Consider the following 23514-nt stretch of genomic DNA (forward strand, 5'->3'; position numbering starts at 1 on the left):
GTCTAGGACTGAGAGCGCAGGTAGCAGGAGAGCAAAAACAGAAGAAGAGAATTAACTTATACAATTTCCCTTATTCCGAATCCGATTTTTTCAGGGTAAAAATCAAAAACACCGAAACCGACCTGTAGTAGCAGATTTTCTGGTTGTTGTAATTGTTAAAAGCACTGAGGTTACCTTGATCTAAGGCTAAAGGGGAAGGTTTCTGGGGTCATCTCATTAAGATACCTCGTTAGCGCTCATCTGACCTTTATTCGCCGGATATCTAAGCTCTAAATTTTTGGCTCACTCAAGTTGGTGATGACGAAATACAGGATGCGTAGGATATTTCTCGCTTGACTTTTTTACTTACATTCCTTCAGGTATTGTAATTAGTAATCATTGGTCAAACGACCATAGCCAACTAGACGATGATAATTACAAAATACGTCAGACATCCGCCTACAAGATACTCCGAATAACCCGAGAAAATAGGCTATAAGCTTCCCACTTCACTAGTCCAATGAAATCCGGATATACAGGGGTGTGGGTCATTCCAAGGATCGTTGCGGCCCTTGTATTTGATCATTCAACATACCTTAGTAGTTATCATACTGTATGCACAGCACGAGGTAGCTACGATGGACATCGTTCAAGAATGAAAATCGCTCGGTGATGGCTTTTAGACTAATGTATGGTAGGCTAGAACTTAGAGCAAGGATGGTTACAGTCTTGAATTGACCAATACTAATCAGAGTTTTTATACACCTTTTTTTGCAAAGCAAATTATCTATATAGAGCAAAAGATCCGCCTTTTTATCATTTAACGTTTCTTGTAGACACATGCTTTTAAGATATCTTCACCTTCTTTAACTCTTTCTTTCCAACCTTTTTCACCTTTTACAGGACTCAGTGGAACTTGACTTTCCTTAGTAAATTCAAACAGAGTAAAATGTGTTGAGGGTGATTGTTTTTCTTGTAATTTGAATCCGAAAGATTCAATTTTTTCTATAAATGATTCTTCGGTTGATTCGAATCTTGATGATACTTCCGCTACGTGGAATGTGCCTCTACAATGGTATGAGTTCGGAAATTAGTTGTAAGGAGAATATATATGAAATCGTTATTACTGAAACTCACCCTTGTTTCAAGATCCTACAAGCTTCGTATATACCTCCAACCCAATTTTTACCCATTAAACTTAAACAACAAACTACAACATCAACAATTTCTGAAGTTGTTGAATTTGAAGATCCATTACTGTTAGATTTGTTTTTCTTCTTATTCTTTTTGTGAGTAGCTTCGGTCGTTGAAGTGGTTTGATTTGACTTATCGTTGATACCACCTGGTCTACCTGGTAAAGGTACTTTTTCCAAAAAATCAGCTTGAACAACCCAACCTTCTGATATTTTATTACTATCTTCTTCTTGTTGTATATCGGTTAAAATACTTCCTGGTACACCAGAATCACCAACTAAATCAAATGACAAGACTATTTTACCTGTTGGCACTAAAGCTTTAGCTAAACCCGCGTCACCACAACCTAGATCTACTATAACAGTTTTATCAGGTAATGTAGATAATGATTTGATTATATAATCTAATGGTGGTGATGGCCATCCTGAAGTTAAAACTCTATGTGTCATGTGGTACTATGAGATTTTTGAAAGTAGAATAAGCTTCACCAACTTCCATTTGCAAATTAACCCTTTAGTTTGATTTTACACTTACGTCCGCGAATATCTTAGGATCCCTCTTCATCATTTCGACAGCTTCTGTTGAAGGAGTAGTATATAATTGCTCATTGATCCATCTGAATCTTGCACCTTCTAATTTCGATTGCATTTTACTTTGCATATCTGTTAAGCCTTCTCCACCAACTTTGAGTTTATTGGAAGGTGAAGGTATAGGTAGCTCTACAGTTGCAGAATTATTCTTTTTCAGTTTTGGTTGAGCCTGTGATTTATCTAAGGTTTTACTCTTCTTGTTTGAATTAGGTGTTGATGCTGCTGCTGCTGCTGATTCTTTTCCCTTTCCTTTTGGTGTTTCCACCTTATTACTAGCTTTTTGATTATTATTGTTGCCGATGCTTTGTTTACGATTATTAGGATTAGGATGATTATCAATTTTCTTCTTCTTTTTACTGCTCAATCCTTCACCCATATTTTCAGTACCAACTTTTTCTTTGAAATCTCCCTTTTCCAACTTGTTCATCAATTTTTCTAAATTAGCCTGTGTAGATTTAAGTAAATTCGCATCATGATGTGCACCTTGAGGTTGTCCTCCTCCGCCAAGAGAAGCTCTCTTCCGTTTGTTGTTTCCATTGTTATTAGCATTACTCTTTCCAGATTTGGATGAAAATGCCGAAGTTAATGAGGTTGATGGACCGGCTTTTGAGGAACCTTCAAATGATGATGGAAATAAAGACATCTTTATCCAAATATCTGGATGAGTAAATTGATTAATCCTGATTGAACTTTCCGATAGAGATGTTAGAGCTCGCTGTGAAGTGAAGATAGCTTGTATGATTAATCTCAATCAGAAGAGATGATCGAGGAGGGTTTCATACGATTTATAGGTTGAAAAGCTGCAAACCTATATAATTTTATACAAAAAAAGTTGAATTTCAGATATGGGGCACCAAATAAAGCTATATGAGAAATTTGATTCCGTCCTTCATCTTTCAGCTCTTTTGCCATCAAAGACAACAAAGTTTACATACAACCTTTTAATTTCTTTTCTCATTATTCTTCTGAACCATTACTGAATCCACATAGTCGTAGATAGGATACAAACAGGTTAGAATGGGTGAGCTACTACCGACTGTCACGTGAGGGAAAAGTAGCGAAGCTGACCTTATTTGTTCTATAGATTACCAAGTAAGCCTTCTTTCCCTTCTTATTCTTATGGAATCTCTTACTTATGTTCTTTATACAGAATCGAGCGGGTGCAAATAAAGGTGGTGGTGGTGTTGGTAAGCTCACAATCGCCCCATACAACTAGCACATTTAACTTACTTTACACTGTCAATGTATACAGCCGGTGCATCTGAAGCAGCAGTAGATAGAAGAGAAAGGTTGAGGAAATTAGCTTTGGAGACGATTGATTTAGCTAAAGATCCATATATATTAAGGTGAGTAGGATTCAAGCCTTTACTGTCATTGTCATTATCATTATCACTATCGGGATGGCGATTCTTCGGTGCAATAATTCTCTGTCATTGCTGATGTCACATACTTTATAGAACACATTTAGGTACATTAGAATGTAGATTATGTTTAACATTACATGTAAATGAAGGATCTTATTTAGCACATACACAAGGTAAAAAACATCAAACGAATTTAGCTAGAAGAGCTGCAAAAGATAATAAAGATGCTTCTTTGATGATTACTGCTGCACCTAATGCTGCTGCACAAGTGAAGAAAAAAGTTTTCGTTAAGATTGGTAGACCAGGTAAGTTGATTTCTTTAAACCTGCTCTTCATTCTTATATTCCAGGATTCAGCAAAGAGAGGATCGATTATCCTTACTGATATCAAATTTTCCCCACAATCTATTATAATTGTTCTTAAACATAAAAAGTCTTATCAAGACTTGATGCTAACAATAACCCCTTTTCTTAGGTTACAAAATCATTAAAATACGTGAACCTGTTAGTCAAAGAATGGGTTTGTTATTTACTGTCTCTTTACCTGAAATCAAAGAAGGTGAAAGACCAAGACGTAGATTCATGTCTGCGTTTGAACAGAGAAGAGAAATACCAAATAGAGCTTTCCAATATCTCGTGGTAAGTAAATTATCACTTTTACTTTTTGCATTCACAATCAAATCTCATATTTATATTCATATTCTTGTTTTTCCATCATAATGTCTTTCTTCATTTCTTATCAATTCAATTTGCTTTCTGTGTATACAAGAAGAATAGTGGAGATAGCTGACAATTGTCCTGTATCGTCCTGATGATTGATGAAATAGCTCGCAGCAGAACCATATGAAACTATAGCATTTGCAATACCATCAAAAGAAATGGTTGATGAAGATGAGGATTCTGAGTCAACTTGGGAACATTGGGATCAAGATGAAAAAGTTTATAGTTGTCAATTTTTATTCAAGTAATTTAAATAGAATTCGCTAGGAATACACTTTTAGCTACATGTATAATTATGTATAATTTAGCATCAATCTAGCTTTCCGAACGACTGCTGAACGAGCGAGTTACCAGATGTTCTTGATTTTTCAAAGAAGCGCAATCATGTATTGTAACGTTGGAGGGTTTCTTTATAATTCTCCTCAGACTCTGTGTCTTCATGATGGCTATTATTGTCGATTAAATCAGGAAAGAAGGATTACACAAACAAACAAACAAACAAACAAACAAACAAACAAACAAACAAACAAACAAACAAACACACAGACAAGAAATAATGAGTTCAATGGTCGACAGTCCAGTACACTGATTATCTTATTTCATATTCTTTCGGTACTTATCCTTTTCGAGGCGATGGAGCATTTACACGAAAGATTCTAGCTTGCAAACTTGTAGAATCATTCGAATGAGCTCTTAATTCAAGGCCTTTCAACCTCATCCAACAGCAAGAACAACCCGCAATGATGTCTGCTTAAGGCTGCTATAGTAGCTAAGCGACATAGAATGCATGTATTGATTGAATGCGAAGATGCTACTACATATATAAAAGAAATTGTCCATATTTGTTATTCTCTATTGAAATTGTTACGTTTTACGAACTGATATTGCTATATACTATACTTGAATGCTTTTTGAAAGGGGTTTTTATAAACATCGTTACGATAATCTCGTTAAAACAGATGAGGGTTAATGTAAATGCGAAATTTTATTGTCCATAATGTATGCAATTGAAAGAAGGATTTATGAATGGTTATAGGGTTATTGAATGTGAGGAATTTTAGACGAAGAAAGCAGTGAAAAGACCTAAACCAGCTATTATGTAGCCTGGAATGACTACATTGGAGGCTGATGAAGATTTACCGGATTGAGACGCAGCAGCGGCAGCAGCTGTAGCGGCTGAACTTGAAGATGCTTGTGATTTTGAAGCACTACTACCAGATGTGGTAGAAGCTGATTGTGCAGTAGTTGATGCTGATACAGAAGCAACTGAAGAAGAGGTTGATGATTGTTGAGCAGACGTTGAAACATTTGCTACAGCAAGTGTGTTGGCAGCAACTGACATGGTTGTTATAGCGGCTGAGTTGGATCTACCTGAGTTGACATACCAGTCCATGTTGAAAGCGTCTGCAACGTTTTTGAGTGTCCATCCGTTAGCAGCGATATTTGGGAAAATAGTCTCAAATACTGAAACGGTTTCGTCTCTGGTTTCATGTTCAAGTAATAAAAGACCTTTTGATTTGTCACCGGTTAACCATGTGTTGAGCTGAGACACAACTGAATCATGGGTGTATTGTGGGTTACTTCCGATGGCCCAATCAGCGGAATCGGTGTTCCATACTACGGTTTCTAGGCCGAAAACTCCTTTGGCGATAGCTCTAACTCTGTTGTCAACATCCCCGTAAGGTGGTCTCCAGTATTTTGGAATTCTCCCACCATTCAGATCACTAATAATTTGCATTGTCCAACCAAGTTCACCAAGTACTCCTTCATTGGAAAGAGTCGTTGCTAATGGGGACAAAGACAGCATTAGCAAGATGTAGCAATCACGCAACTCAAAGTCGTGGACTTACTGTATTGATGGGACCAGGTGTGTACAGCAATGTGGCCACCAGCGTTAACAGCGGCTTGCATACCAGTTGGACTAGAACAAGGTCAGCATGAGAAATGTTGTTAGAACTACGAGGATTCCCCAGCTTACTCGTAAAGGATGTTACCACCGATCATGAAATGAGTAGCAGCTGTTGAAGCGTTGTTTTTGGCCAAGAAATCGTATAAAGCTGGAGAAGCATTTGTTGGTCCATCATCAAATGATAACTGGTTTGAGGAGGAGACATAGTGGATCAGTATACAGCACTAAATATCTAGAAAGGCAATCAAATACATACTGCGAAAATACCTTGACCTGGATTATAGAGATCTTCTTTAGTCGTACATTCGTAGGTAAAAGAACAGATTTTTTCGTCTGACGGAGTTTCACCATTTGCGTAAGTTGGGTAACCGTTGTTTGGTGTAGCGACCGAAACATCTGGTAAAGTGATTGACTTCAATTTGTCTAACCATGCTTGAGGTAAACCATTTGATGGTGGTGTACTTCCGGCAGCAGGGTAATTTTGGGTAAAATCTGTTAGTGATGGTGAAAAGGTACAAGTAAAATGATCAGCATAAAACAGAAATAGATTGGAGTTTTGGCTGACATGTGTTGATGTCATCCGGTAAAACTTACTTGCATCAGAAGGACTTGGTGTATACCTTTTACTGAATAACTCATGAACAGATGAATCTCTAGGCTGTAACCATGATTCATCTAATGGTGTAGCTGATACAGCTATGGCCAGTAAGGAGAAAGTTGAGAGTAAATTAGTTGTGAACATTGTTATTGTCGGTTTCGCTTGATGTAGCTTCTAATTATAAGTGTATATGATTGTGTTGGTAAGGATACAGGTAAAATTCCCCGGGCGCAGTATAATGTTTGATCTACTGTTTTAAAGGAGATCGACAAAATTATAGATCATAAAATATGAGAAATCGAATTATTAACCCAGAAAACGATGTTTACCGAAACTGATTAAGGAGGATAAGAGGATGAGAATGGTAAGAAAAAGAATAAAAGAGTGTGATTATGTATGTATGTATGTATATTATATATATACGAGAAATGAAAAGAAAGAGGATTCAAGAGAGATAGCTTACAGCTTTTACGGCCTTTTGATAGATTTTATATTGGGTCCGTGCTGTGTTTTGTATTTTTTATGTTTTGATGGGATGAAATTGATTACGGTTTTGTTTGTTTACTTGACTTTTAACTAGTTCAGGGTCTGTTATCGGGAGGATGATGTGTACCCCGCCAAGTATGCCGCAAGAGAATAATATACGTATAAATCCCCGAAATTGGATCAGGCGAATGAGCTGAACAGATGAGCAAAAAGCGGTGCCTTGAAACAGGTCCTTTGAGCGAAAACAACTATGACCTAAACAAAAACTAAAAAGTCAAATAGGTCAGCATATGAAAAATATCATCAAAGGTATCTCTAATTTGTTCCAAGTTGAAATGATACGGTATCTGTTCTATAGACACTACCGGAGTGTCCTTGATTGTATTTGTTTAAGCGGAAAATCAAGTATGAGGTTATAGAAGGCCAAAAAGTAAAAGGATAATGACAGGTAAAAAGGGTTGAAAAGGCGGTGTGATGGAAAATGACGAGAAAATAATATGAAAAAGTTTAGGAAAATTCCGTTCTCCCCCTAGTTTGCTCACATGTTAGATAGGAATTATTGAAATAACGAAGACAATCCTGTTGATGATGATGATGAAAGCGATGACCGGGATGAGTTACAATAAAAGTGATTGATACTAAGAGGAATTGATATGTCTTTGCCGGTGACTGATTTATTTTCCGAATCAAAATCAGAAATCATATGGGAGAAACAAATGACAAACAAAGGTTTTATTTAAATCCTATAATCAAGACATGCGATGGGTTCTTTATCGATCAGAAATACTTTCTCGCTTTGCTGTTTGTCAATTGCCAAGCATCATGAATTCACTTTCAACTTGTGCCCGCACAGTTGTGCTCAAAAGTGCGCTTGTGCTTGTTTGTCTCTTTCACATGTCGAAAAAGTGAATGTTTGTAATGTTCTATCCGGCAGGTCAAAAAGGTTTCAGACTAACGTTATCTGCTTGTCTTTGAACGGTACCTGACCAGCTTATAGAATACCTTCCGGCCGCTTGCTACCGTGCTTGTCTTGGGTTTAAAGAAGGACTGTAACACGGTTACGTAAGTCAGAAGTCAAGACGAACCGCTAATCTAGAGATAAGCTACAAATCTGGGATGCTGCTTAGAATGCATTGCAGCTTGAAAAAAACCCCTTCATATGATTGGGAGAAGACGCTTCTACCCTGTCATCTATGACGCCTTGTAAAGCCAATAAGAAAGAAGGTGAAATTGCATTCTACATATCCCCAGATATCAATCAACCATGGTCAGTCGCGACTCGGAAGAGAGTGGAGGTAAAAATGTAATGATCCGAAATTTAGAAGAGCAGGCGAACTGATTGTTAATGACTATATGAATATTTGTATGAAACAAACGTTTCTAATTATAACTAAACATCATCATAATCTAGTACAGAATGAGACGAAGTGCTATACGTTTATCAGTCTTGCCACCGACCTTAAGAACGATATTATCAACTACTACTCCAGCTCAAATCAACGCAGTCTCATCCTCATCATCCTCTTCAACTTCAACTTCAACCGATAGTAATCACACTGCTGGTAATGGAAACCAAGAGATTACAGTAAACGGGTGGATCAAATCTATCAGAACACATAAAAATGTTTCTTTCGTAGAAGTCAATGATGGAAGTTCAGGCAGAAGTCTGCAAGCTGTATTGAAAGGTAAAGGTAAAGCTGATGGGTGAGTTTCTTTCAAGTAAGAGTCAGCGGATTCTGAAAACATGCAGAATAAAGCACTATAATTCAGTAACGGGACTGACTGAAAAGCTAATCAACACCCACCTAACAGTCTGACGAATGGAACGAGCGTGAAGCTTATAGGAGAATTGAAGAAATCAAGAGGTCAAGGTCAAGATGTTGAATTATCAGTTAGAGATATTGAAGTTCTAGGTGAATGTGATGCTGAAGTGAGTATAGACAATTGCAAACTTATTACGACAAATTAGCAAATCAAGTTGATACTCAAATTACGGCTGACATTTTGTATCATTTGTTATTTAGGCATATCCAATACAGAAAAAGTCATTACCACCTTCAGTATTAAGAGAAAATGCACATCTAAGATTTAGGACTTCACAAACTGCTGCTGTGATGAGGGTTAGAGATGCTGTGATGAGAGATTGGCATGATTGGTTTGAAGTGAGTAGTTTGTGTCAAAGAAGACTCAGCTTCCCTTTTGCAACGATAGAAAACTGATATACATCGAAAATGTAGGAAAATGATTTTACACATATACATACACCGATTTTAACTGGATCAGATTGTGAAGGGGCAGGAGAAGTATTCACTTTATTAGATCAACCTAAATCGTCTCAACCATCGTCATCTTCTTCTTCTTCTTCTATAGCAGCAACGAAGGAAGATAGATTTTTCCCACATAATGTGAATTTAACAGTGTCATCACAATTACATTTAGAATCACCTACACATTCATTAAATAGAGTTTATACTTTATCACCTTGTTTTAGAGCTGAACCAAGTTTAACTTCAAGACATTTATCTGAATTTTATATGTTAGAAGGTGAATTAGGTTTCATAGATACTTTAGATGAATTATTAAATGTCGTTGAAGATGGTATTAAACAAACTCTTACCAAATTATTAAATTCAACTTCAAATAGATCGGTTAGATTAAGAGATGATATAAAAGTTATATCGAAATCTTTAGAACAACAAGAACAAGACAAGCAAGATTCTGAAGTTGATATACCGGCAACACCTGTGAATAATGTAGATCCACTAGATCATTTAAATCAGATAATATCTAAACCATTTACACGGATAACATATACAGAAGCATTAGATATTTTATCAAAAGAATTACCTTCCACGACCAATCAGGAAATACCAAAATGGGGTGAAAGTATATCAACAGAAAATGAAAAATGGTTAGCTAGCTATTTTAATGGTCCATTATTTATAACTAGATATCCTAAAAATATCAAACCTTTTTACATGTTACCCACATCCACATCCACATCTGGGCCAGTACAAAATTGTAAAGAAACAGTAGAATGTTTTGATTTATTGTTTCCACAAATTGGTGAAATGGCAGGAGGATCTTTACGTGAACATGATCATTCCAACTTAGTAAGATCATTAAAGGAAAATGGTATGAAACCAAAACAATATGATTGGTATTTGGATTTAAGAAAATATGGTTCAATTAAACATGGTGGTTGGGGTATGGGATTCGAAAGATGGATTAGTTATTTAACTAAAATTCAGAATATTAAAGATGTTATTGCTTATCCTAGATGGAAAGGTCATTGCAAATATTAAAAACAATAATAGACCATATGAGAATGATAGATGATTGCAGTATAAAGCAATCAAGGTTTATAGATATGTGAAATGCATGATAATAAGGGGATTCGGTATATATCACAGCTATACAAAGGATGATTTCAGCACAACATATATGATTGTCCTTATGGTAATGAATATAAAATGAAATGATCGGAATACATATAACGTTTCTTGGAGGAGTTTTATGGATGAGTCAAATATGATATTACACTAATAATTCTTGTTAAATCTTGTCCTAATCGTAATTTGGTCAACTATTCAACCCAACCATCAGTTTTTCTTCTTTTCATGGTAGTTCTGGTTGAAAGTTGCATGGTTGTGCATTGATTGGAAAGATCAGATCCAGCATCAGCGTATCTTTCGGTAAGGTATCTTTTCCTTTTCAATTCAGTATTTTTGATGGCAATAAGCTTGTTAAGACCTATTAAATCACAGGTCGTAAGAGTCTGTGATCAGTTTGTAAGCCATTCAACAAGACAAATAACTTACCTTTTTCGATATTTTGGAAATGAGCGGCAGTGAGATTGAGATTGTTACTGAGTTGATGGTGATGGTCTATATACCATCGTCAATATCAGCTGTCTATACAGAATAGGCCTTCATCGCCAAAAGAGTTCTCACTCTTTACGCTTTCCCAAGTTGGCGAAAACCCAGAAACTTCAGTCAATTTGACAACATCTTCGAAGATCTTTTCTCTATCGATAGAAACAGAGATGATAGACTGATGGTCTAATAATGCAAAAGGAATCTTGAATCTTGGTTCTGGTTCTGGTACGGGTTCGGGTTCGGGTTCATCTTCAAATTCCGGTTGATATTCATCCATAACTTCCTCAATTCTTCTCGAGCCCTATATTGTAATTGGTGCTATATATCAGTATAGATACGGTGTTCAGAGAAAGGGATGGTAATAACTTACATTGGCGGATGGAGTAAAGTTGAATGAGTTTTCCATATCTGGCTCTCTTCGATGAGAACCACGTTTGTGAGGTGTGACCGGATAGCCACCAACTCGTTCTCGCCTATCAGTATAATCCATATACTCATCCTGCTCGTCACCAAAAGCATCGTATTGGCTGTCTGGGAGATAAGATCCGTTGTAGAGAGCAGTAGCGGAATAGTTTTGGCGATTAGCCGATCTCGAACTTGGTTGTGCACCTCTTGCTGTTTCTCGAATGGTGTTGCCGAAGTGGTGTGAAGTGTTTCTAAGGTTAGATACCGAAAAACCAGGTTGTCCCCGATCAGTGGAAGAATGATACCTTGCATCTTGATTGTGAGCTTTAATACCGTTACCTTGATGATTAGGAGGGTAGTCATCTTGCGGTCCATAACCAAAAGATTGATTTTGGGGCATATTCGGGATCAAGTTGGTTTGGGCAATCAGGTGGCTAGACGATTGCATGCCTTTAGGCTTAACTTGCGGCTCTTGAGCATGAGACTTCTCGAGCTCATAAGGATCTTCGAAATTGTCGACATCAGGTGCCATAACATCATATAATTCGGTTGTTTGGTCTTGGAAATCGCCTCGAGTGATACCAGGAGCGGGACCGTAAAGAGCTTGTTTACCGATATTAGCCTCATTACGTTGTTTAGCATCAATGGCAAGTTCTTGTTTAATCGATGACTAAGGTTTCGAGACTTGGTCAGTATGATCGGTCTTCACAATGCTCCGTTCCTTACCTTGACATCTTGTATTTTTGGTGAAGGCATTGTATCCTTGTTAGCAAGATCTGGGCTTTGCTTCATACGGTTTCCGTCGAGTGTCTCTGGAGGTTTAAACAGGAGAAATGTCGATCAGCGAAATACATACCGTGTCATGGATTTCAGGAAGCTATCACTTACTATGGTTTTCTTTGTCTTGATTAAGAGGGAAAGCAAAACCACTGTTTGGAATCATAGTGGTTGACTTGCTAAGTTGAGGCTTTGAGGCTTGGAATTGAGCGGAAGGACCAGCTTGTTGAGCGGCGAAATCTTGCTTTTCTATAGCTTGAGAATTGGATGATTCAGCTCTTTGATCGCCGGTCATACCTTGATTGTGAGATGAGTTAGCAACTTTGGCTTGAGAAGAATGAGTATTACCCTTTTCAGTATTTTTTGGTTGTTCTTGAGGGGTAGCAGATCGATGTTGAGCTGTTCCCGAATTAAAATGTTGTTGATGTACTTGTTTTGAGGTTACCCGAGGATCTGTAGGTCTAGATGGTGGTCTAGAGAGGGCTTGAGATTGACCTTGAGCAGGAATACCTTGTGTGCTTCCTTGTTTGGAGGAAGGTACCAAAGCACCTTGATTAGTGTCTTTCGACTTATTAGTTCCAATCATATTGATAGAACCGAAGTCAATATCGTTAATAGGTGATATTCTAGCTTGAGGTGTGTTATTGTTATAGTAGTGAGTAGGAAGAGGAATTGGTGGAGAAATATTAGTAGGCAAAATGTTCCGGTTGATGATGTAAGTTCGAGATGAGGAAGCAGTACCTTGGGGACCGACGATATTCGAATGTGAGCGGAGAAGGCCAATTTGCTTGTTGTAGACTGTCAACATCACAGAGCGAAAGATTCTAGATAGTCAGTACATTTCTGTCAGCTTGAGAGATTGAAGGCGGAAAAAAAGGAAGAAGAATCAATAATTTTGAACGGGCAGTATAGGCTTCACTTTTGATTAGATGATCTGAATACCGAATCATGTTCCCTGACGCATAAGGATGCAAAGCTACCATGATAGTAGCTCCCTATCATGTTCAATAGGTAGGATTTGAATTGATTGGTACGAATTTCATACTCATCAGGTGAAGGAAAGGAAGGATCGATGAGAAAAAAGCAAAGGCGTAACGAGAAGCGAAGAAGGAGAAAATCATTCTTCTGGGAATGAAGCTAAGAGAAACCAGAGCTTCAACTCACCTTTTCAGAAGTTTGATGATTAAGCAATATCAGACCGTAATCTTTAGAAGAAGACAAAGAGAAGAAGAAAAGAGAAGAAGAGGAAGAAGTAGAGGAAAGATGTCCTAAGTACGAGTAGTTGGAGGAGAAATGTAATGGACAGGTAAAGTGGAGGTAAGATCAAAAGGCATACACGTCAACTTGAGTCGCCACTCTCACGCCTAACATACCGCTAAAACATAGAGAAGCCTATCATCGGCTACTGATTTCTTCGGTGGTCTTTTGAGAGGTTCAGAAAAAGTTCAAAATCAATTTCGATAATTATACAACAATCTATCATACTCTGCTTGCATTGAACAAACATATCTGAAGGGTCGTAATGGATTCGTACCGGTTCGTATGACGTGAGTGTATAAATATAGGTAAAACTGCCTTGATTGTTTGCGAAGTTGACCTTGTATCTTCAATCAGATTTGGTGTTGAACAATGTCAAATAAGGTCAAAGTCGTTACTTGTCTAAGTACGGCTTTAAGACCCAGATCACGAATACGATCACCATCGTCTATATCGACCGTACCAAAATGGAACAATCATAATCAGGCCAATCTCACGATATATGATCCCAATTTACCTGGATGTTCGAAATGGTTTTCATCGATAAACCCATCATCCACAATATCTCAAAGATCATTCTTCACTCCCAATACTCAATCGCAAAATCGACTACACACCGTCACCAATCAGAGCTCATATGATGACGGGCACAATATCGAAGAGGAAAATTCTTCAAGAAAACATCATGTCAAAACTCCCCATCTACCTTTACCACCTTCGTTACCTTATTCACCAAACTCATATCCATTTAAACGACATCTAGAGATATTATCATTATCTTTGTATTCGACACCAGACGAATCTTGGTCAGTCTATACGGCTTTACATTCATCACTTGGACAATATATACCGGACGAGACTTTCAAATCACTAATATCGCATCAAGCAGATCATGCAGAACAACGGAGAGCTTGGCATAGAGTGAAAGCGTTATTGAGGTTAGCTAAAAAATGTAGAATGTCTTTGGGTGAAATAGATTCCGAAACTCTCATCAAGGTTTTGAGATTAGGTTTTAGAAGATATCGAGCCTTGCCGGAAGATGGGGGAAAGAAAGAAGAAGATTATAGATTGATTAGGATACTATGGTCGACTTTAGAGGAAAAGCTAGGTGTAGCCCAGATTCCTCATGAGGTCAAAAGAGGGTGGTTAGGACTTCAACATGTTCGTTTGCAGATTTTTAAGAAAACGAACAATATGAACCAAATGATTGGAATAGAAGAGACCGCCTTGGATATGGTAAGGAAAGGAGCAGCAAGTGAATTAGGGTTCTATATGGGACAAATCCTGATCTCATCTAGTGGTTCAACGAAAGAAGGCTTAGAACAGTCTCTGCGAAATCTCATTTGGTGCATCGCTCAGGGAGTTGATATCAAACAGGTTCACTTGCTTAAAACCATTCGAAAACTAGGTAATATCTGGAGTGATCAGGGAGAAGACGGTTTAGAGAAATTAAATGAGAAGATACCTCTAATGATGAATTCGCTAAATGTAGAAGCGGTATCCAATACGTCTCGTATATTGTATCAAGCATTAGGCACGGCTACTAGAAGAGCCAGAAGTAGAGTACAGAAAGCTTTACTCCTGGTCGAGGAAAACAAAATCACTATAGGAGAAATGATTTCAAGAGGAATATCAATTTCTATTTCTGCTCAAACGGATACCATCGTCAAGCTCAAAGCTGCTATACGCTTGTTGGAACTTGCCATTCAGAATAAGGACAATAGTTGTGAAGCCTTAATCTCTGCTATCACTATCGCATTATACAACGCCAAAAAGACCGCTACCACCGCCTCCGAAATCGACAAATTGATCATCCAATACGCTCGCCTAATTCACGAATCCCAAATTACCGTACAACTTCCATCACAATCTATCATGTCCCTTCTTCGACTGATTCTCTCATCTCTACCTTCTCCCGAAGCTTATATACTATCAAGAAAGATCTATCAATATGCTAGATCAGCTTCGCCACCTTTTATATGGTCTAGAAAGAACTCGGCGTTATGGCAAAAATTGTTCAGATATTCACTTTCAACATCTGATCCACAATTACATTTCGCTTCTAGATTATATACTGATTTAATGGCTGATGGTATTCCGATTAGAAGAACAGATGCTTTAATGTTGATCAGAGCTATTGGATCAAAATCAAGTCCATCAAGAGCAATCTTATTAGAAAGACATATCAAGGATTATCTTTGGTCGTCTTATGGCTCAAAATCACCATTGATTCTAGCCCTGACGCAAGGTTTAAGTAAAGGTGGGATCAAGGATACAGATTTAGCTTTAAATTTAGCTGCAAGAATTTCAGAAGGTAAACCATTACAATCATCAGTTATCGAACTCGTCATTGGTCAATTATCAAAATCTACAAGAAAAGGAGATCGGCTCAAGATATTTCACCTGTTAAGGAATCAACTCACTGATGATAAGCATACAGCAATCAAAAACTATAATACTGTTCTATCCTATCTAATCAACTCTTCCAAGAGGAATTCGATATCTGACGACGTCGAAGAAAGCCAAAGCCAGCATCAAGGTCAACTCAGTCATTCAGAAGGTTTGGCATATGCGATTTACTTGTACAGAGAAATGATCGATAAGGGAATTAAACCAAATGGAAGAACAATATCAACTATGATTAGATCATTGATCGATTCAGGTTATTTAGATTCAGCATTATCCGTATTTAAAGCTTGTACCAAACAGTCTCATTTACATCCAGATAATTCATTCTTGATTAAATCAAATTCAGTTGGTAGATTGATGGTTAATTTAGCAATGAATAATCGATTCAAACAAGCTTATGAGGTTGAGAGTGATTGGAGAAAAGTATCGACTACTCGAAATCAGAGATCATGGGATAAAGGTGTCATCGGGGCAAGACTCTTAGTAGATATTAAAAGCGGGAAACAAGTTGATGTACAGGAGGTCATGTTGAAAGCCGGCTGGGAGGGTAAAAAAGGTTTTTTGAACTTTTTAGAGACTCTCAAACCTCCTTCGCCCCCACCACAAACAATAGAAGAGAAAATAGAAGACATTGTCAACCAACCAACAACGGAGGATAAACACTTCAGTAGAAGTGAACGAGTACAAACATCATTTTGGGATAGTGAAACCAAAGCGATTCAAGAGCGAAAAGCTATAGAAGGTAGAAAAGAAGGAATAGATTCTTGCATGTCATCGAATCTAGGTCTCTTATAATGTATCATTAGTATTGTCAACAATCATATAATATCTGCCAAATCATCGAACTGTTGTACCCATTAAAATTTATCATGTATATTCAGATGCATTGAACAATATTCGGATCGGATGCAGAATGGTCCATAAGAAAGTGACATGTAAGTGCAGCAAAAGACCATTCCTGCAGGGTATTTTGTAACGTTTCTCCTGATGACCGGCGGTCTACAGTCGCGTTCATGTTGTTGCTATGCCCACAACAAAATTCGTGCGTAAAAAGACCACAGTAATCCGATCACTTGGAATTTAAGGATATCGGCTCCGAAAGGACATCCACTCGTAAGGTATAAAAGCAGACGTCGTCGAAGATAAGGGTAATAAAAGATAGGATATGTATATTAAGCTGACTAAAGTAAAGTAAAAGCAAAGTAACATTTTGTAAAGTATGTTGAGACATGCACGACACGACGCGACTGTTATGGTACCTGACCGTTGATTATAAGGATTATAAGGAAATGTTCACGTTTTTTACCCGGGTTTGGCGTGAATTTTGTTGAGAGAGTATTGAAGGATGAAGGCCGCCGGATTACAAAGTAATTGATTCATTATCAATAAATATTTTGCTTACCACAGGTCTCGGCTTACTACTTGTAAACTAGACGATAAACTACGATAGACGTGTATGATCTTCTTCATTTTGATTTTCTACACCGATGTTTTGATGAACAGCTGTTTGCAAAATACACGTTTGACAAAGATCTTCAAAGATATCGCCAAGACCGATACACCCTGTCCGTTTTAGTAGTATAGGTTCAACACTGCCACTACCTTTCAGTCATATACTCAAGACTGACACTTTCACTGCTTTCATCACTTGGACAACTTCATGATTAATCACACTCCTTTGATATCAACAAACTTCTTTTCATTTTGTCTGTAGACGCATATTCAATTAATCGGATACCGTGTCTAGAGGTAACACTCCATTGAAATAAACCAAAATTTAATATTCGGCGCACCAACCTTTCACCTCGACACGGAGTGAACCAAATATTCAATCAACCTTTGAGAGCTTGACGACCCAAAACATAGTAGTTTGAACTTTATAGACGTATGGGCATCATATAGGAACTACAAAAGCGTACATATTTAGGTTGATAAGTTTTGGTTCAGCTGTGAAATTCACGGTGGTCCGTGTGACTGTCACCATCAAATCAAGTCAAAATCGTCAATTCGGCTGCCGATGTGCAAAGTAACCTTAGGCTATTAGTTCTTGTCATTTACGTCGACTTGAACTTTCAAAATCTCAACCATATAAAGAAAGCACTTGCAATAACACAGTGAACATAAAATTGGTAGTAAATTTTGGAGACGAACCAGGTAGCGGAAAGAGATATAGTGTAAGTTTGAACAAGTTAGTATATGACCGTGAAACGATTGATTGACCAAATGATGATTTTCTAGTCTGTTGAGTTCCATAATCTTTCACAAACAAAACTGCACTACATATAATCCACCATGTCTATTCAGCAATCCCCATATGAATCCAATCCTTATGCTTCTACATCATCAACTCCTTATTCTATGAATCCTTCATCTTCATCATCTCGATTAAACCCGAATCCACCTCAACATTCATATTTCAACAATGACGATACAGATGAAGAAGAAGTATTTGACCCAGGATCAATTGATCCTGAATTGCGACTTAGAACAGTCAAAACAGCACATTCAGTATTAGCAGAATCCATACATCAAGAAGAACAAGCTGAAAAAAGAGCTAAAAGGAGAAATCTATTTAAGAGTATGAGAAGGAAAACATCAGGTTTCTCTACGAGTAATAAGAAGAAAAAAATATCTGTAATTGAAGAAGAAGAACCTTCAACAGTAGAAAGTAGAAGAGGTACAATGACTTCAATAGGTACAAATACAGATTCAGAATTTGGCGGTTCACCTAAAAAACCCGGTCCTGGTGTAACATCAAATGACACGGAGACCATACCTACCATAGTCGAACCTAGTTTAAGTGATAGTCTTAAAGGTAAAAAGAAAGAACAACCAAAACAACGTAGAACGATATATGTTAACTTAAAATTAGGTTCATTTCTATTAGATAAAAAAGGTGATCCAATAACAAAATATGTTAGAAATAAAGTTAGAACATCGAAATATACATTAATAACTTTCATACCAAAAAATCTATTTGAACAATTTAGAAGAGTAGCAAATATTTATTTTTTATTCTTAGTTATAATTCAACTATTCAGTGTATTTGGTGCACCTAACGCACAAATTGGTATGTTACCTTTATTAGCTATTTTGGGTATGACGGCAATAAAAGATGGTATAGAAGATTGGAGAAGATCGAAATTAGATGATCAAGTAAATAATTCTGCTACAACAAAATTATCTTCTACTGATGGCTGGAGAAATTACAATCAACCTAAAGATCCAAGAAATTGGTTTGAAAAGTTGTTCAATATCGGTTTAGCTCCAGGTAAAACTTCAAAAGGTGTTAGAAAGTTGAGAGAACGTGAAGGTAGTGCGGGAAATCAAATTATGATGGAAGATAATCAAAAGTCATGGAATCAACAGCAACAGCAAGATGATGCAGATGTTTTGATCGTAGATAAAGAATCTTACCCATTATCGACCATGCCGTCAACAGTTGTACCATCTTTAAATGTAACGGAATCTACAACACCTGATATGCCTAATGAAGAAGGATTTAGGCGATCTTTGATGTTAAGGAAAACTTCCAGTAATCCTAGTCTGGCATCTCGTCGGAATAATGGAGTTGTAGATTGGAGTAGACCAAGCTCTGGTAGCGCAATTTGGGAAAGAACTTTATGGAAAAAACTGGAAGTTGGAGATTTAGTATTATTGAGAGATAATGAACAAGTTCCAGCAGATATCATTGTACTATCAACCTCTGATCCTGATAATTTGTGTTACGTCGAAACGAAAAATTTAGATGGTGAAACAAATTTGAAAATACGTAAAGGTTTAAGAGCTACATCGACAATATCATCAGAAGAAGATTTACAACAATCACAATTTATAATTGATTCTGAACCGCCTCATGCCAATTTATACACGTATAATGGAGTACTTCGTTATACACCTGCAGACCGAAATGGAAAAGCCGAACAACAAGCCGAAGGTATAACTATAAATGAATTACTTCTAAGAGGTTGTTCGATTAGAAATACAAAATGGGTTATAGGAATGGTAGTTTTCACAGGTGCTGATACTAAAATCATGCTCAATGGTGGTGATACTCCGTAAGTCCATTTCTCGCAGGATTTCTATGAGAGTGATGATCTAGTGCTAACTATTTACTGCAGATCGAAACGAAGTAAAATTGAGAAGGAAACAAACTTTAACGTATTAATGAATTTCGTCGTCTTGATTGCCCTTTGTTTGGCGACAGCTTTGCTTCGTAAGTTCATCTTAAGTTATCGCCTGGATTCGGCTGATAATGATATGCCTAGACGGATACAAACGTTCATTGACAAACACCAGTTCGGAAAGCTACGAGCCTGATTCTCATGCTGCTGACAATATATACCTTGACTCCTTCATTATTTTCTTTTCCTGTCTTATCGTATTTCAAAACATTGTACCAATTTCTCTTTATATCACAGTAGAAGTGGTTAAGACGATACAAGCATACTTCATCTTCCAAGATGTCGATATGTACTACGAACCATGTAAGTATATCTTCTTTGTGTTCATGTTACTCAGCTAAAAGAACCTTTCTCTAGACGATACCCCATGTGTGCCCAAAACATGGAATATTTCCGATGATCTTGGCCAAATCGAATACGTTTTCTCGGACAAAACAGGTACATTAACCCAGAATATTATGGAATTCAAGAAATGCTCCATACAAGGTGTTATATTTGGTGAGGGCATGACTGAAGCTATGATGGGAGCTGCGAAAAGAGATGGTCAAGATACTGGACCTGCAATGGAAGATCAAGAATTGGAATTAAAGGAACTCAAAGCAAAGATGCTTAAAATGATGAAACACACTATTCGAAATAGATATCTACGTGAAGATCAACTTACCCTCATTGCGCCAAATTTGGTTGACCATATGGCAAATCCTTCCGACCCCCTTCAGCATCATATTATTGATTTCTTTCGGGCTTTAGCTATCTGTCATTCAGTTCTTTCCGATGCGCCAGATTCCTCAAAACCTTATGAAATCGACTATAAAGCTGAATCACCGGATGAAGCTGCTCTGGTAGCAGCTGCTCGAGATGCTGGATTCCCTTTCATCAACAAAAACAATAATTCACTCGATATTGAAGTTCTTGGTACGCCTGAACGATGGACACCACTACGATTACTTGAATTCAACAGTAGTAGGAAAAGAATGAGTGTAATTGCCAGAAGTCCTGAAGGTAGAATCATCTTGTATTGTAAAGGAGCCGACAGTGTCATCTATAATCGATTAGATCCAAATCACGATGAAAATCTGAAACAAACAACTTTAAAAGATTTAGAAACATTTGCTAACGGTGGTCTGAGAACATTGTGTATAGCCTATAGGGAGTTATCAGAAAGTGAATACAAGGATTGGGAAAAGAAATATGATGCAGCAGCAGCTGCAACAGTTGATCGTGAAGGAGAAATTGAAAAAGCAAGTGAATTAATTGAACATTCCTTAACTATATTAGGTGCAACGGCATTAGAAGATAAATTACAAGAAGGTGTACCTGATGCAATTGCAACATTACATAAAGCAGGTATCAAATTATGGATCTTAACTGGAGATAAATTACAAACTGCAATCGAGATTGGATATTCCTGTAATCTGTTAACAAACGATATGGAAGTTATGATTATTTCAGCGGATTCCGAAGAAGGTGCAAGAGCTCAAATTGAAGCTGGTTTAAATAAAATTGCTTCAGTTATTGGACCACCACCACCAACTACACCAGGTTCAAAGAAAATCGTTAATCCAGGTATGGATGTTTCAGCTACTTTTGCTGTAGTTATAGATGGTGAAAGTTTAAGATACGCTTTACAACCAAGTTTAAAAGGTTTATTCTTAAGTTTAGGTACTCAATGTTCTGCTGTCATCTGTTGTAGAGTATCACCTTCTCAAAAAGCTCTGACAGTTAGACTTGTAAGTCAGCCTCTTCCAAATTCACATGTAGTCCACCGCTGATCCAAAATCTTCTCTAGGTCAAAGAAGGGTGTAATGCCATGACACTCTCCATTGGAGATGGTGCAAATGACGTCGCCATGATCCAAGAAGCCAATGTTGGTGTGGGTTTATTCGGTTTAGAAGGTTCTCAAGCTGCCATGTCAGCCGATTACGCTTTCGGTCAATTCAGATATCTAACAAGATTGCTATTGGTTCATGGAAGATGGTCATACGTCAGAGTAGCTAATATGCACTCGAAGTGAGTTTAGACAGGGTACTACAAAAAATCAATGCGCTGACGAATTTCCTCAGCTTCTTCTACAAAAATGCGATCTTCACCATTTCCATGTTCTGGTTTTTCATCTTCAGTGATTTCGATGCCACTTACCTGTTCGAATATACCTTCCTGTTAATGTACAACCTTTTCTACACTTCTCTACCAGTGGCAGTTTTGGGTACTTTCGATCAAGATCTCAATGCTAAAGCGGCTTTGGCTTTCCCTCAACTCTATAAAAGAGGAATAGCTGGATTAGAATATAGTCGAACTAGGTTCTGGCTGTATATGCTGGATGGTTTATATCAATCTGCTGTGATATTCTTTATCCCTTATGCTAGTTTAGGAGGAGGGGAAACTTGGTCAGTAACAGGAAGAGATACCAATGCACTGAACGATTTTGGAACTGCTATTGCCGCCACGGGTGTATTAGCTGCAAATTCATATGTCGGAATCAACTCTAGGTATTGGACAATCATAACATGGGTTATAATTGTACTTTCAACTTTATTAGTATTCATCTGGATTCCAATATACTCATACTTAGCAGTAAATTCATACTATGGAGAAATGGAAATAGTATATTCAACATTTACTTTTTGGGCGACTATTTTGATAACATGGGCAATTGCTATAGGACCAAGATGGTTTGTTTCAGCATTTAAACAATCTTATTTACCTAAAGATTCAGAAATTATCAGAGAATCTTGGATAACTGGTCAATTGAAGAATGAATTAGGTATAAAACGTAGAAGAAATAAAACCAAAAATCAAGAAATCAATATTTCTTCACCATCGAAAATTGATTTGGAACATGGTAATAGTAATAATAATAGACCAACAAGACAAACTAGTTTAATCGATCAGTTTTCATCAAAATTAACAGGAAATAACAGTAATAGTGAATATGATAATTATGAACCTACCTCAACGTTTAGTCCTCAGAAAGATTACTCCAGATCACCTGTTATGTCAATCTCAATGAGTGATGATCAACAATACGGTTCAGGCTCAGGTCAACATACACCGAGAAGTATGTTTTCTTATCCACCTTCACCAAATCTTTATCCTCCACAACAACAACAAACATCAGGTAATTTGATTAGTGTAGAAAATTCACCTAACCCACCTTTGAGTAATTTACCCAATAACGATAACGACAATAACGGTGTAAATAATACTAGTAGACCTTCTTCGATGTTATTACGACAATCTTCTGATCCAGGTCGACAAAATTCGAACACTACTAGAAATGCTTTTGGGTCAAACTCACAGAATGACGCTTTTGATTATAATGGATATCAACAACAATTAGGATCACCTCGAACAATGACTAACGCAGAAAATGAAATCAAAAAAGAAGTTAGAAGGTTATCTAGAGATTCAATAAGTATAAAACGTGCAAGTTTATCAGGTGAAAACTCACCTATTAGTCCACAATATCATCATCAACAGCATCAACATCAACATCAACATCACACTCTTTCACCCACTTTGAAACGTAGATCAAGTGCACCTATAAATTCATTTGATACGTTCCAGGAAGAACCTGATTTATTCGCTCCTTCTTCCTCTTCCAACGAAAACAACTCTAAAAGTTTAGGATATAATGATAGCAGATCAAGAAATAATAATAATAACGTGTCAACGAAAAGTCCCTCTTCTTCAAGCCCTAGAGGTAATAGACCAGGTGGTTATGGTTTTGCAATATAGGATGAAGTAGAAGGACATTTGTCTGGA

At 37.3% G+C, this 23514-nt stretch overlaps 7 protein-coding genes across 7 annotated transcripts; 4 read left to right on the forward strand and 3 right to left on the reverse strand.

Annotated features, from left to right (window-relative positions):
- Window positions 1-799: 799 nt before the first annotated feature.
- On the reverse strand, window positions 800-2406 carry L201_003530 (uncharacterized protein; the record flags this gene model as incomplete). Its single annotated transcript, XM_066219283.1, has 4 exons — window positions 800-1046; window positions 1117-1375; window positions 1439-1628; window positions 1708-2406. 4 exons carry the CDS (start codon window positions 2404-2406, stop codon window positions 800-802), a joined length of 1395 nt encoding a protein of 464 aa, XP_066075380.1.
- A 492-nt stretch (window positions 2407-2898) lies between these two features.
- L201_003531 (uncharacterized protein) lies at window positions 2899-4094 on the forward strand (the record flags this gene model as incomplete). The annotated part of the gene is made up of 5 exons (XM_066219284.1): window positions 2899-2950; window positions 3016-3109; window positions 3221-3432; window positions 3602-3765; window positions 3954-4094. The coding sequence occupies 5 exons, from the start codon at window positions 2899-2901 to the stop codon at window positions 4092-4094; spliced, it is 663 nt and encodes a 220-aa protein (XP_066075381.1).
- An 809-nt stretch (window positions 4095-4903) lies between these two features.
- L201_003532 (uncharacterized protein) lies at window positions 4904-6497 on the reverse strand (the record flags this gene model as incomplete). The annotated part of the gene is made up of 5 exons (XM_066219285.1): window positions 4904-5631; window positions 5697-5767; window positions 5825-5940; window positions 6012-6247; window positions 6350-6497. 5 exons carry the CDS (start codon window positions 6495-6497, stop codon window positions 4904-4906), a joined length of 1299 nt encoding a protein of 432 aa, XP_066075382.1.
- Window positions 6498-8256: 1759 nt separating this feature from the next.
- On the forward strand, window positions 8257-10144 carry L201_003533 (asparagine-tRNA ligase; the record flags this gene model as incomplete). Its single annotated transcript, XM_066219286.1, has 4 exons — window positions 8257-8543; window positions 8652-8769; window positions 8864-9001; window positions 9077-10144. 4 exons carry the CDS (start codon window positions 8257-8259, stop codon window positions 10142-10144), a joined length of 1611 nt encoding a protein of 536 aa, XP_066075383.1.
- Window positions 10145-10425: 281 nt separating this feature from the next.
- L201_003534 (uncharacterized protein) lies at window positions 10426-12485 on the reverse strand (the record flags this gene model as incomplete). The annotated part of the gene is made up of 6 exons (XM_066219287.1): window positions 10426-10592; window positions 10661-10726; window positions 10793-11018; window positions 11088-11792; window positions 11849-11934; window positions 12011-12485. The coding sequence occupies 6 exons, from the start codon at window positions 12483-12485 to the stop codon at window positions 10426-10428; spliced, it is 1725 nt and encodes a 574-aa protein (XP_066075384.1).
- A 1043-nt stretch (window positions 12486-13528) lies between these two features.
- On the forward strand, window positions 13529-16360 carry L201_003535 (uncharacterized protein; the record flags this gene model as incomplete). The annotated part of the gene is made up of 1 exon (XM_066219288.1): window positions 13529-16360. The coding sequence occupies one exon, from the start codon at window positions 13529-13531 to the stop codon at window positions 16358-16360; it is 2832 nt and encodes a 943-aa protein (XP_066075385.1).
- A 1497-nt stretch (window positions 16361-17857) lies between these two features.
- L201_003536 (uncharacterized protein) lies at window positions 17858-23487 on the forward strand (the record flags this gene model as incomplete). Its single annotated transcript, XM_066219289.1, has 6 exons — window positions 17858-19623; window positions 19687-19781; window positions 19834-20052; window positions 20107-21479; window positions 21539-21759; window positions 21813-23487. 6 exons carry the CDS (start codon window positions 17858-17860, stop codon window positions 23485-23487), a joined length of 5349 nt encoding a protein of 1782 aa, XP_066075386.1.
- Between the last annotated feature and the right edge of the window lie 27 nt (window positions 23488-23514).

The sequence above is a fragment of the Kwoniella dendrophila genome, chromosome 4 (assembly GCF_036810415.1).
Source record: "Kwoniella dendrophila CBS 6074 chromosome 4, complete sequence".
NCBI lineage: Eukaryota > Fungi > Basidiomycota > Tremellomycetes > Tremellales > Cryptococcaceae > Kwoniella > Kwoniella dendrophila.